This window comes from Poecilia reticulata, linkage group LG5 (assembly GCF_000633615.1).
Source record: "Poecilia reticulata strain Guanapo linkage group LG5, Guppy_female_1.0+MT, whole genome shotgun sequence".
Classification (NCBI taxonomy): domain Eukaryota; kingdom Metazoa; phylum Chordata; class Actinopteri; order Cyprinodontiformes; family Poeciliidae; genus Poecilia; species Poecilia reticulata.
In genome coordinates, this window is record NC_024335.1 from 13763810 (window position 1) to 13778942 (window position 15133).

The 15133-nt window shown below is 36.4% G+C and overlaps 1 protein-coding gene across 2 annotated transcripts; it reads right to left on the minus strand.

Moving 5' to 3' along the window:
* Window positions 1–270: 270 nt before the first annotated feature.
* Window positions 271–14668, minus strand: pank4 (pantothenate kinase 4 (inactive)). 2 transcript variants are annotated; one of them, XM_008409130.2, is made up of 20 exons: window positions 14509–14668; window positions 14086–14168; window positions 13775–13983; window positions 11888–12071; window positions 10223–10315; window positions 9964–10117; window positions 8512–8693; window positions 8338–8419; window positions 7704–7804; window positions 7528–7533; window positions 6043–6198; window positions 5567–5679; window positions 5055–5142; window positions 4649–4800; window positions 3514–3569; window positions 2493–2542; window positions 2223–2327; window positions 2025–2125; window positions 1876–1944; window positions 271–1764 (listed from the first exon to the last, which is right to left on the minus strand). In XM_008409130.2, exons 1-20 carry the CDS (start codon window positions 14630–14632, stop codon window positions 1536–1538), a joined length of 2337 nt encoding a protein of 778 aa, XP_008407352.1. In that variant the 5' UTR covers window positions 14633–14668; the 3' UTR covers window positions 271–1535. The 2 variants fall into 2 exon arrangements, with proteins under 2 accessions (XP_008407352.1, XP_008407353.1); XM_008409131.2 differs by lacking the exon at window positions 7528–7533.
* Window positions 14669–15133: the final 465 nt, after the last annotated feature.

Sequence of the window (15133 nt, forward strand, 5' to 3'; positions counted from 1 at the left end):
TAGGATCTGGTGGAGTACAATTTTAGTAGTCAGAAAGATAAGTGYGAGGAAAAGCAGGAGGACCCCCTGCTGATGCAGCTCATGCAATATCTGCTCGGAGCTCCCCAGCAGGCGCCAAGCACCCCATACCAGAGTGTCGAGCTTTGATTCTGCCAGGAACACGTTCGCTTTTCTAATAAGGGGGCAGATCATCTTATTTCTCCCCAGAYACAACCACAAATATAAATGAACACAAAGGCACACGGAAAAAAACCCACACACACTCTAAAATCAATGTTTTCACAATTTAATTAAAACTGATTGTCAGAAGAATAATACTCAAAATCTGTGCTTTGTGTGGCTAAGTGAAGAGATACAGCTGGATTTTATATAATATGTATATATTTACACACACACACTCACACTTGTATATCACATATGTACAAAAGAAGAAATAAAGCATTGAAACATGAGTCCAAGAGTTTTTGTGGAGATATTTCCACATTGGTGCTTTTCTAATCTATTTACACCACAAATCATACCTTTTTTTTTTTTTTTAATGAAGTTATACACCCACTAACTTCACTATGACAATATCGACCAGGTGCTGCAGTATTATTGCATCAAACTCTGATTATTTGTTTTTGGAAAAAATGGAATATGGAGTGTATTCTAGCATGCTAGTGAACTGCTGAAAATAAATGACATTTTCTCAGTATTGTGATGCTCRCAGAACGCTTGACCTGAATTATGCAGTGTTAATTTTGACACCAAGCACCTTGGGAAGGATTTGATCAAGATAAATATCTACACAGTAGAATACTGCCACCAAGTGGAGGAAACCATGCCGGTGCCTTTAACTAAAGTGGTAAAGTGCAGCTTCTTCCCCACTCTGATGAAATATTTTCCCTGACTCTTAACCTCTAAACAAATGTCAGAGACGATACTCAATTCCTTAATCTCCAATTAATTGCTGGCAGTCAAGTAGTGATTTGTTTTCTTTCCTTAATGTGCAACAAACATGAGCTGGACCAAAGCAGTTAAACTTGCAACAAGAATGAAACACAATCTGAGTGAAAGATGTTTGTATCACATCAAGCTTAAGGCACATTAAATACATTTCATGGCATCAATAAAGTGTGCTACATGGACAAGAAATGTTAATGATCCAGCTGCTCGTTTCCGTGGCAATCTATGCACCAACCAGAGGCTTCTATTTTTTTTTTTTTAAACAGAGGTTTCAGAATACATTTTAACTTCTGCAACAGTTTTCTAAACACAGACAGTTTTGATTYCTCAGGTGATGAATGAGATGAACGGGCAGTGATGACTGAACACACAGCTAGACAGGAACTTGGGAAGGGGAAGAGGGAGAACCATGAAACAGTAAAACCAAAAACGCGAGAAAAAAAAAAAATCTTCTATAAAATGATCACCCTTAAAAACAAACATTCATCCAAATAGAATTTACAATCCCAGTCAATACATTCGGTGATCCAGTCAAACTGATTCTGCGTTTAATTTAAACTTTTTTATGGCGTCAGAGCTGCAGTGTCCTAATGGGGCTTTCCGGCTCCAGCTGGAACCTCGTATTTAAAGACCACACTGAAGAGTTTTCCTCCCAGTCGGTCGGCCAACCATGAGTTCTTGATGACGGCCATCTTAAGGCTCTCACAGCTGAGCATGGCGTAGTAGTTGGTATGGATGGCTCGACCCATTCCCTCGATGATCACCAGGTCGGTCTGCCGCTCCCTCACCAACATCGCCAGCACCTTGTCCAGGCGGCTGAGGAACCACAGAGGAGTCAGTTTTGAAATTATGACTTTACTGCCATGAGGATGTCTCCAATTTTTGTTCTTAAATGGGATATTTGCAGCACCAATACTATCCACCCACCTCAGATCCAAACAGGGAGAACTAGAACCATTCTGGACTAATGTCAGCCTGTCCTCCCTGAGGGCCGAGCTACACAGACAAAAAAATGCAATTTAGTGCAATGCATGAAATAATTACTGATGTAAATTAAATCCTGAAATCCCTCATACTCAATCACAGGATCCATTGCTGCGATTCTTTCTGTCAGAATCTGGAGTTCGCTGTTTGTTACGTCATTTAAAGCGGGACCGGAATTACTGGCTAACACAACCTGTAATGTGAACACATATTACAAATTACATATTACAAATTTTAAGACACATTTCATAAAATGTAGCATTTCTGTCMTTGTGTCTTCAGTTCCTCACCTCTGTTCCCCGAGAGAGAAGCTCTCTGACAAAGGGCATCACCCCTAAAATGATGTCTACTCCACTGTTATCCACAAAAAACAAGGCACACCGATGAGGAGGTCCCTGCAACAGAGAACCAGGATGAACTGCATTGAAGCATTAATCACAAAGGGCATGAAGCACAAAAAAACATCTGTCAAGAAGGAGTGTTGTGACATTTGTTGAGTTTCCACTTGAAGAAGCTCAAATGAACTATGTTTTAACGAGCAGGCAGTGAAAATGTCTGACCTTTAATCTCTCGAGCCACTGATCAAAAGAATCAACGAGCCATGGCCGATCTGAGGAAAAACAAAACATAAAAATCACTTTGAGTGAAAAAAGACTTTTGCTGAAGTATTTGTTCCTACCAGTTTAAAGTAAGAATATGGAACACAGTCCTATCTGATAAATGTACATATTGGATAGAAGTGCACAGACTGAGAGGGATATAAAAGCTGTTTTTACAGCTTGTTGCATCAGGCAAATGTAGGCTTACATCCTTCAGTGAGATTCGTTTTGGATATTTGTGTAAGGGAAGACAGGCAAAGCTATTTACAAAAGCCATAATCACTTTACTCTTCGCAATGCAAAAGTATTAGTAAGCCTGGAAGTCCTTCACATTTTTTTGACAAACCATGTTTATTCAATCACTTCAACTTTTAAAAGTAGTGCTGTTATGTGTTCCCAGGCACATAGTGCACAATAAAGTAACTATGTTACCTTCAGTTGTTATAAAAATGCTGCACATATTAAACATGACTTAAAATAAATCTGACTTTGTAATTTTACGCCTTGAAATTGACTTCTGTCTCTGTGAGGAGCTCCTGCTCTTTCCGACTCTCTGCCTTCAGCAAATCATCACAACAATCTCTCATCATTACAACGTCGATTGGATTACAGTCCAGTGATTTCTTTGGAKCGTTGGACTGAAATGGTCTGTATTTTAATGGTTTCCTACATTTATATCCATATTTATAGGTTTRTGGTTAATAGCTGACACAAGGTTAAAAATTTAAAGAGTTTGAAAGACTAGCAAACTGGACAATAAGCTATGTATGTTTTATTTCTTCTTGCTCAACCCAAAAGCACAAAAAACAATGTCTACTCCAGATAAGAGATTATTAGAGAGGCTACATTGTCACTGAACCCAGATGCAAACTCAAAGTGGATGTTAAATATTTTTTGATTCAGAGATAAATGCTGCTACTGTAATATTATGYTGTTTTTGTTCCTGATTAACAGACAGAATTAAACAGAAACCTTTGGATACCTTCTAACCGTCGTTTAGCTTCTTCAAACCCAAACTCAGGGTTAGATTCCAGGACCCTGTATGTATAAAAACAAAAGTATGAGAAAACAGTTTGAAACAAACTTAAGAATGATTCCAATGGATCACAGTATTCCGATGAAAAAATGCAAAGTTCCAAATAAAATAAAAAAGGATTAGGACTGAACTGCATTCAGTCTAAACATTGTAGATTACAATGTTAGACTGTAATCTACAATGTTAGATTACAGTCYAACATTGTAATCTAACATTACAATGTTAGTTTACAACACCAGAAAGAGGAGCAAAGTTTATTTGAAAATTTGCCATGGTCATAGGAGTGAAACTAATTGTTTAGTTTCAYTCCTACTTTAAAATATTTGGAGATTACCAATGTACGGGTTGACTAAAGTTGAGAACACACTAAAATTTTAAAAGCAGTTTTACATTTGATTACCAATCAGGAAAAGTATGCGATTGTAGGAGCCASTTGGTCAATCAAGTTGGGCCAATAAATATGTTGGCGAGAGAGGATGGAAACTGAATTCTGCAAGTATGCGAGTGAGATATCCAACCCATTTCCATCACAGCCAAAACATATTGAAAAATTTTTGAGCAGAATTTCTTTGAGTTTGAACTAATTCCAAATTCAGTTTCTTAAAAAAAACTATTTGTTATTTATAAAACGGTATCAGCTGATTTTGCCAACTGTACTAACAAAAGTTAGTACAGTTATCTAAAAAAAGAAAAACTGGCATATAAAAATATGCCAGTTTTTCTTTTTTTAGATAACTGTACTAACTTTTGTTTATACTTTTGTTCATATCTAAATGCTACAATTTTGTTTAAGATGTAAATTTTTTTTTTGAATAAATCCAGCTTTGATTTAAGAAATTAATTTGTGGAATAAATTATATCATGAACGTTAACTCAGGGTTTCCACCATAGTTCAAAATGTTCAGTTTGCTGTAGTTGGTTTGGTAAATCATGTCCTCTGTGACCCTGTAGCAGGTGAGCAGCTGTTAGTATAAACTTCTCTTTTAAAATCTATAAACACTGTGAAAGCTGTGTAAACCATAATGTATGAAAGAAAAAAAAAACACAATCTCAAAATATGTACTTTATATAGTAACCTTACTCTGACACGGCCTTGGCTCCCCAGTCAAAAACATTCCCAGCCAACACGCCCCTAACCAGAGCAAACTGTCTGTCCTCCCAGCTCAGCTCCTCCAAGGACTTCACCGCTTTCTCGTAGTACTTGAGAGCAATGTCGTTTTCCCTTTCTTTAATCTGAAACGGAACAAAACGCAAGATTGCAGTCAATACATTAAACCAGAACCAGGCTTAAGTAAGTCACACTTGCAATTGCAAGAATGATTAAACTATGACAGTGCTTTGTTTAATTTTAACACATGGGAATCATTTGTGTCGCTGTAAGACTGCACAAGACTAAAYGAGTGACAGTATGGATCAGTGAGGACCGTACTAGTGTAGAGCACAAACATAACAAGGAGAGTAACAGATTAGACAGGTTTCACTCAGACCTTAGAGTAGGGATCAGGAAAGTTGAACTCGTTTAAACAGTGTTCCCTCGTGTCTAACAGACTTCTGACAGTGAGGGATCCATAAGCACTAGGTGAGAAGAGAAGCACTCTACATTAGCCAAAGAAAAACATAAACAGACAACAGAGCTGGGATGGAAGCACGTTTTTCTCGCAGATTRTTTGCAACAGACTGAATTTATAGAAACTGAAACTCTAAGTTTGACATCAATGATTGTTTTCCCAAATCACATACCCAGACATTCAGCATCAACAAACTAAATTACAAAATTACAAAATTTAATTACAACTAATGCACACTTACTTAGCACAGCTCACTCCTAAAACCCAAATAATAGATAGAATTAACATTAAACATTCCTTTGAAATGAGGAGGCAGTAGAAGCAAGTATGAAGGCATGAAGCTAATGCAGGCAATGAGAAGGTTTTTAGTTTGGATTTAAAGGCAACCTCTAGGTTAAGCTGAAGCAGACAGGACATGCAAGAACCCTTACAATGGCTGATGGCGCAGAGTTTGGAGTTTGTGTAGATACTTCTGACGAAACTTCTCAGCTCGCTCGGCTGCCTCCGGTATGTCCGGCTGGCTCGCTACAGCTCTCTTCACCACCTGCTCCAAGAAAGAAGAGCCGCCTTCAGCCCTGTTCACAGCCTGGCTGGACTACATTTTTAGGGCTACGACTGTCACATGGCGAACATACGGAAGAGGCCATGGGAGAAAAAAGTTTGAATTCGGACTTTAATCTAATACTGTGTTGAGATTTGTTTTAATAAATATTTCAAAACATAMAATCTTTCAGATAACCTAACTTCAAAAGTTAAAATCTTCTTAAACGGCTCGGAGAGAGTAATCCTAACTGAAAAAATAAGACATAGATCTAACGGTAACAGTTCTTGTTTTTYTTTATTTAGATTTTGAAAATATTTTTGCAACTGCTCACTAGTTTGTCTGAATTAATTTCAGTTATCTTACCCCATCTAAAGCTTCTTCAAAGCAGGATAGCCAGTATTCCCGGGCCTGAGCGTCCTCTGTGAGGTCGACTGTGTCGGGGATGTAGGAGGAAGGATCCTGGAGTAGAGGCAAATTCACCAGCTGTCTATCCAGACGGTCCATCTCTAACATGTCAAACTGGAAACAGCAAAGTGATATCAATCAACGCAAACTGTAAGTTTTTGCTCAAAAACAAAAAAAAAAAACTACAAACATTTGAACTGTTGAAAATCACTAAACCTCAGCACACATACATTAGAAGTAACTTGAAAGTACTTCTTGCAGCACTGGMAGTTTTTTCTCATGTTAGTAATTTTCCTCCAATTTGGCACAAAGAAGGGTTGGAGCGACAAGTTAAGAATAAGCAGCGAGTTACAGCAGGAGTTAATCCTAAAAGCCACTAACAAGACAATTCTCCCAGCTAAACCGTGAATCTCTGCAACTTTTCCAAAGTTACCACCAGCATCTAGGTTGCCACTTTCATCAATGCTCTCTCTGCCGGGCCGGTCAGGTTAGGTATTAGGTCAAGTTGTGGCATACTGCTGTCATTTTCAGATTATGGATAGAACAATGTGTGATGCTCAAAGCACAACTCCACTTATTCAAAATCTCATACCTGATCTTTCTGGTGTGCTCCTTGGTCTTTGTGATGATGTTTGTTCACCAGTTTTCTCTRGCAAATTTCTCAGAAAAATGAGTGTCTATAGTAAGACTAAATTACACACAGGCGGACTATCTACTAATGAGGTGATTAAAAGGCATTAACTGTACTTATTGCATTTGATTGTATTAGTATTTGATTGTATTTAAGAGAAAAAAACAGGCTAAATACAAATGGAAGTCATTTAATTTCAGACATTTAATTTAAAGGCTTTTGAACAATATATAAAATAATTCTCCTTCTACTTCACAATTACTATTTTATGTTCTTCAATCACATACTATGTCAAAAAAGCATATCAAAATGCAAAATCTATGGCTATAATGGTTCAAGATACTTTTGCGATGGATACTTTTGTAAGTTATTGCATACAAACTTTTCTGAACTGCATGAAAAACAACTGATCTAAAATATCATCTATGATGAATTTATTCCTAAATGGATGCAAAAAAAAAAAACATTCCTAGGGCATCTAAGAGTGAAGGAATATTCGTTTCTATTTTTCTACAGAAGAATAAAGCTTCGAAGCACCACATCAGGACACGAAAAAGCACARTACAACACTGTTATTGACCACTGGAAACACCAAACAAGTCATTTTAAATCATCCGGTTAGAAAATAACTTGGTTAGAAACAAATTAGAAGCAGGTGATTTAGAGCTAAGCAGCCTTACGTCAAATGGAGCAAACATGGTTTCTGCCAAGGTTTGAGAGTTAAGCTTTCACGCTATGCAACAAGGAACTGTGAGCAGAGGCAGTGCGTCAGTAAAGCAAGGAAAACACACGAAGCAGGAGGAGATACTTACAGGAAACTGAAGGAAAGAGTTAGGTGAACAGAAGAATGTGTGGAAAGGAAATGGATGATTACAATGATTATGGTTTTAAATAAAGAATTTTAAAAAATGAGAAAATTATATTGAAAAAAAAAACAGAAAATGGATGCCTTTGTGTGATAAATAGGCCAAAGGATCATATGACTTACTGTTCCACTGCGAGCACGCTGCATTGGATTCATGTCAGGAGAGACACTCATCAAACCAGAGCTTCCTGCATAATTTTCACCCCAGCTGTACTGGTTTGGATCTAAAGAAGAAAAACAACCTCATAATTACATCCATTAACATGTTGATGACATTGTAATAACATGATTTTTTGATCTTTTAAATCTGGCAAAACAAGAAGATATAAAATCTAATGACACTATTTAGTTAAATCCAGTCACATGAGCTGCCGGTATGACATTGAAACAGGCGATTCAGTCATTTCAGTCCTGAGGCCATCTCTCCTCTGATTATGATGCAATCACTGAAACTGGAATATGAGAATGGTTGCAACAGCACTAGCAGTTTGTGGGTGTGTAAAATGCGTCACTACATTTTTTTCCTGTGATTTGTATTGCTATTTATGCTGGTTAAGCATACTCGTATGATATCACTGAAATGTTAACATTTCTGCATGGCAAGCTGTAAAATAGCAGGATTCAGCTAAGATTTTCCTCAGCACCTCCACCGCCCTACATTCCTGTGCAGAAATTCAAGCTCTTACAATTTTCTATTTAGCTCTTTTTTTTGTACTCCGTCCTGATGGGAGAATATACCAGACTAATATGTCCTTACTATCTTCCTCTGCTCCTTTGAGGAAAGCTCCAATGGCTCCAAGATAGCCTTCATGTCTCAAAAACAAAGCCTGAACTTCACCCTGCAATCACAGAACATGAGGGGGCTCAACATATGAGCAACACATAGAGCAGATGACAGAATTTCTGTGTCATAAAAGTAAATAAATCTTACCTTTGTAAAGAAATTGATGCTATAAGTTATTGTGTGCATGGTGACAGGGTGTCCTCTGATAAAGAAGCCTCCAAAGTACACTCTGGACAGGTTGTGGAGTTTGGCGTACAGACAGGCTAGCTGACCGATGTCATTGCTGATCATATGGAGTAAACTCTTGGCCATGTCTTCGTCAGAGAACTCTACAATTCAAAAACAAATTATATGAGAAAACGGTCTTCTATATGAGGAAACATATGGTCCCCTGCAAATGTAGTCGTATCACTTATGACTGCCGTGTTACAACCAAACGTTTTAATACTGTGCTGCATGAGGCATCTAAAGCTTGATATACTGTTTTATACCCTAACCTTGCTTTAAACTTTGCTGCAGTTGTGTCCCTTGACTGTTTGCTCTGTTTCTTTACCTTCATGATGCTCTTTGTTCATTACTGTTCTCTCACAAACTAGATAACTTCTGAAGGCCGTTGTCTTCATTAGATTTTAATTGTGAGTATTACACTAAAGGGGGTGGAACAGAAATGCACACCACACTTTTCATAATGTTTGGGGAAAAAATGGAAATCATGTATAATTTCCTTTCCCAATTACAAACCTGCATTACTTTATTGTTGGGGGTGAAAAAATTAAAACCTAAATTGTTTTGTCACAGGTTAAATGCTTTAGATCGTGAAAATATATTAGACAAAGATAACCTCAGGCAAAATTAAATCCAGAATCCTCGAAGATCCTGGTTTACTTTTTGACAGAACTGCACTGGAATAAAAAAAGAATCATCTAAGTCTGTGGTGTTGTGACAAAAGGGGATACACTGAAAAAGTACTGCAAGCCAAAAAAGGATTTGTATCTATTAATAATATTGGAATTCGGAATAAAGATGAATAAACTACAACAGCAGTTGCTCAACAGCAGCAGCTTTGCTGCAGTTTCATTTCCTAACATTTGAAATATCAGCAATGGGTGAAAGGCAAACATTTTCATTCTTCATTATGACTAAATGAACCCTGTGTTAATGAAATAACGCAATGTACATAATGTATTTAAATAACACAATTATGTGTGTTTTAGATTTTAACACAATAATATGTTTAAAAAGGTTGTAGCTACTGAGTTATATCTTTAAAGACCCCACTAACTTTCACTAATGGTGGTTAAAATTGAGTTTGGTTGCCAATGTATTGAAATCTAAAATATGCAGGTCATGAAAAAACAGAAACCAAAGTCTAGATTTTCACTAAAAATTATGTTAATGAATTTTAAGTAGCTAATACACCACACTGCAGCTGCTATCAATTCAAATTGATGGTTCTTTAAAAAAATGATCCACACTGTATTTAGTTTTGTAATATCAATAAACTGCATATCCAAAATAATAATAATTCTTGCAGTCATCTGGGAAAATACGTATGCTCAAAATATATTTCAACATGACATCCGTTTGTCTGTGTATCACCTTTGTCAGCTGTTGCTGACTTCCCAAAACTACTTGCTATTAGATCTCCAGTCAACCCCAAACATGCGTAAGATCCTCCGTAGATGTCTTTGACAAGCATATCGACGCTCGAATGCTGTCCTTTAGAGGCCAACTGTAGTAACTCATCAAATCTCTGCACAAGAGAAAGATAAATGCAGTTCAAGGTGACTGAGATGCACCGAGATGGCAGTACAATAAACGAAATAAAGTAACAACTACAGAACTTTATTAGAGATACCTTTGTTTTGGTGAGCAACGCTCCAAGGCCCCAGAATGTCCCACCGCCTATTGAGCTTCCACCTATTCGCTCAAATTTGTCCTCTGATTCAACCTGTCAAAACCACACAAAGATGTGCATAAGAGGTTAAATATGTCAAAATAAGCAACATTTTCATCTAAAATCTTTCCTACATCTTCAAATACATCTTAAAGAAACGTTTTCAGATTCCTGTGTCGCTTCAGTCACCTGAAATCAATCTATTTCTGAAGGAAGGAACATTCAGAAACTTTTAATCATGTTATTTAAGACTATAAAGCCATGGGAATCAACATAATATTGGTTCCTGGATTGAGCTGTAACACATATCAGATGTACATTAAGATATGCCGTCAGGTCTTCTTAGCAGACATAGTTGTGCAGTAGAAATAGCTGCAGTGGATAGAATCAGCTCCAGATATCCATTTTCTTCTTGTTTAAGCTTTCAGTAAGGACCACAGATGGGGTTCTATCGTATTAAGAAAAACACAGTCTTTTCCATAAAGTTTACTTTGATAGTGCTAATAAAAACTATTAGTTTATTACAGCTCTCAAAACTGAACATAAAATATGAACACTCTAGTCAATCATTAAACATAAAATAAAAATAAATAAATAAAAAAATCAGCGGACATAATGGCTTTAAGTCAGTTTTCTCTTTTTAGCTCAGATGCTCAACATACAGTATTTATTAGGGGACGCAGTTGAAACCAGAGAACCTCTGAACAGCAGTGTTATTTATGTAGGATGGAAGCAGTGAATGTTCACCGCCTGGCAGGATTTAACCAGCTCCGACATGTTCTCGTCTGCTTTTCTTTTGTGTTTTTGTGTGTCAGTTTATTTCCCGCCTCTAAGCAACTGAGCCTCTGCTTTCCATTTTTATTGCAGGAAGTTTATGTCAACTGTTTGTCTTTTGTCATACAATATGCATTTGTAGATGCATAATGGAAAACACATCCATTCTGGTCAATCTGTGTATAGCCTCCAGCAGCTTGAGATGCAAATACCTGACTGAGATTAAGAATAAGAGAAAGTCCTTCCACGAATAGACTGCTTCGTAGCAAGATGTGAACACATTGATTTGTTGATAAATTATAACCGAATATCAGCATATGGCTAATAGGACACCACTACAATTTTAAACACACTGATTTTATCTTCTTATATGCATGCCATTCTCAGAGTCAAAACCTAAAATAAATAAAAGGTGCTGAAAATTCATGCTCACATCCAGTCTGACTGTCTGTGAGCAGTTTGGCAAAACAAACTACCTTTTGTGTTTTCCTGTTTTGCTTTCTAGATGAGCAAAACAGGAAAACACAAACAGACATAAGACTTACACCTGAAGGTCTTCAAAGAAATGACTTAAGGGGAAAAATGTAAATGCGTGCAACACTTTCAGGTTTTACTTGTAAAATCTTTCTGCTGCATAACTTTGCATGACTTTGTGTTGGTCTATCACATTAAATCTACTGAAGTTAATGGTAGAAAGAACAATAAATACAGTATCTTGACCTTATAAGAGAAGTAATTGACAACACTATTCAATTAGTAGTTTGTTCACAAATGGAAATGAAAATACAGCCAAAAGCTCAGAAGCTCCTATTTTATACATAAGTTACATAAATTTAAGTTCTCTATAATTACCTTGACTATTGAGACCCCTGAGCCGATGTTCACAAGCAGGTAGGGGAAGATGTCAGGATTAGTGGTCTGAAAGCGGAACTCTGAGTCGGCATGTTTGGCATAAACGAAAGCCTCATGAGGGATGTTCTTCAGCACAAAATTACAGCCCTTGATGAGACAGGTCATCTCGTCCTCTTTGTCCACTCTGCCACAGTGCAACACACAAACAAATATAAGATGATCTCATCGCTCTGTTAATTATCACCAGGAATCTGATTTTCCTACAGTGCTGCTAAGAGGACAAACATTTCAAAAAGCAGACTCAAAGCAGATCTACTTCATAGCTATACAGGCAGATTTTAAAAATAAATATCATCTGAACTTTTAAACTTCTACATATGCAGCTTCTAGAACAGTCAGGCTTTTCAATTTAATCTGTTTTGTTAGCTGGAAAATTAACTCTCACAACAGCAGAAATTATAAAGAGAAACAAAATGCTACTAAACTCTCAAAACTTATATCCTTAAAAACAGAAATACAAAAAGTCCATTCCACAACACAAACTCATATTACATTGTCTGCATCAGTTACAGTGAGAACTATTGTTTATTATAGTGTCGTTTTATTGACTGTGCCCAAATTAGGCTTTCTTTCACTTTGTACATGCAAACTTTCCAGTTCAGTGTTGCTGGAGTATTAGTATCACCAAATCCATTTGTTCTCTAATGACTCGATTCATAGCTGCACAAAACTGGTAAAAGTGGTAAAAGTAAAACTGCCATTGGTAACATAATCCATTTCCCCTATTATAGTAAACATCACACTCACAGTTTATCAAACAGTGTTTGATTTACTTGAAGATAAGTAGATTTCTTTTGAAATCAACAGTTTTAATAGTCTATGCATTTAAGCAGCTATTGATTCGATTGGGAGCAAGTTCTTCATTAACTCAGACAAGGTCAGAACTCCATCAAAAAAAGAAGTAAAGGATTTTATTTCAATATCAGAACTAAGCTATATTATCTACTTTGAAAATTACTGTTACTTTTTTAAGTATGCATCACTTTCCATTTAAATAGTGCTTGTTTATTGGGATCAAAGATGTAAAAGTCCCAATTTTTCTGCTTCATTGCCACAGGGTACATTACTTTTTGCTTAATCAAATTATCTCATATTATTATTACTTTGCTTGTTTACAAGGATAAACTTAAGTAAGAAAGAACCCCTTCTGTTCTAAGAATAGCTTCAAGTTGTCAGATGATTAACTATAAAGCGAATGAATCAGAAAGTAGGTTAAGTTGCCTGTTTTATTTTAAGTTTTAACCTTTCTATATACTGAGGTTACTCAGTATATTGCAATGCAATGTAATAATTAGCCATATTGCTGTGATATTTGAGTCCCAGTTGTGCATAGCACCACTGCTGCAACTCTGTAGTTATGATGCACAGTTGATGTGCCAGAATTTTCAAAAATGCCCCCAAAAATGTTTTACTGTCTGGCATGGATGGTGATACTACAGTGTTATATAAATTGTTCACAGTCAATTCCTGTGCACATTCTATTGTGTCTTCAAACTTCAGTAAATAGAAAAACACTTACATATTACTGGGACGGGGGTATTAGGTTGAATGAATGTGTCAATTAATTGACATTTATTCAAACTAAAGACAGAAAATTCACTGAAAGAGAATTTGTTAAACACTCCATTGCAATATATAAAAGCTAAATTTGGTAATAAAAGTTGCCATTTTCATAAGTCTTAGCATAAGTTAAAGACAAAAACAAATTAGTCAATAATTTCAGATTGTATAATGTAGCAGCTGTCTTAACTTCTAACCTTCACACATGGTCTTGTGAAATAAACATTTTTCTAACATACTCTCTACAAGGCATGTTCGCATACTCACTTGAGCCCAAGTTTCCTTTCTATTAGCTCTTTAAACTTGTGCGCCCCTCCACCTGTAGCTTTAATGACTTTGGTCTCGGTGTTGACCAGGTGGTCTTTGATAAAGTCCAAGCACGTCTCAATGTAGGCATTTTCAAACTTGATAAAGTGCAGGCGAGCTGTGACCTCTTCCTGTACTGCTATTTCATACAGCTTGTCGCCTGCTGCTTCCTGCGATTAAAGAAAGGATGATAAGTATTGAGAATCTCAAAAAGAAAAAAAAAACTCCAGAGGCCCCCCCACAGACTTCTGTTTATTTATTTACAACCGTACCTTTGTGCTGTGGTCGAAGGATCGTACTTTGGCCACTTTGTGTTGAACAGTAGAGTAGTACGCAAGCTTAGTCAGAGATCCACCTGTTAATGTAAGCACATAAGCAGTAAACAACAGAAGCCGTGAGCTAATGTGAAAATGACAAAACTAGTCAACAGTTCACCAAGTTGTGGTGGTTAAAACATCCGTTTCAAACAAAAACAAACGTTATTCAAAAAAATCCCCTCTAAGACCTTTTCCCAGAGAAATTACGCTACATCTGACACAATCGAGTGTCTTTTAAGAAGCTACGATGCTATTTGTTTTGTTTACTTTTATCTAAGAAGTCATGTGTTGCAGCAGCCTTGCCCTAAATGTGAGGATTAGCTACATCCCTGCAAAAGTTATTAATGTCTCCAGAATAGGTATAAAGTTTCCGATTACCTATGTCTATGGCAAAGCGCTTTGCGTTCTCCATATTACGGAAAATTTCATCCGGTGGAAGGGTAATGCTTTTATCCATGGTGTGACTACTTGTGTTGCTGTCAACTCGACCACATTCCGCCATGGTCGGCTATGATATGACGCTGCATACACGTACGTACACTCCTCACAGGAACCAATCAGCTTGCACGCAAAGTAAGAGAGGCGTGAGCGTAGTGGGGTTGCCTTTCATTTTAAGACCTTCAATGAAACAAGCTTGTAGGTAGTTTTCTCTAACAAACATAGTTTTAACGTAGACTGCAATATTGTATCTTTCAATATTTTTAACATTACGTTATTATATATATTTTTTGTATTTACTTGTAATTCAGTGAAAATAAGAGTCTTAATCTGTACAAAATTAGTCTCATTTTCAGCCTTGGTCACTGCCGTCAAAAAAAAAGGAAAAGATAAATAATAATAATAATAATAATAATAATAATAATAATAATAATAATAATAATAATAATAATAATAATAATAATTTTACATACCTGTATAATCTCCTCTTTTTTGTTCCAGATGTTGCAATAATTTAATTCGTAATAAAAAACATAAATAAATATAATTTTTGTTGAATAAAAAA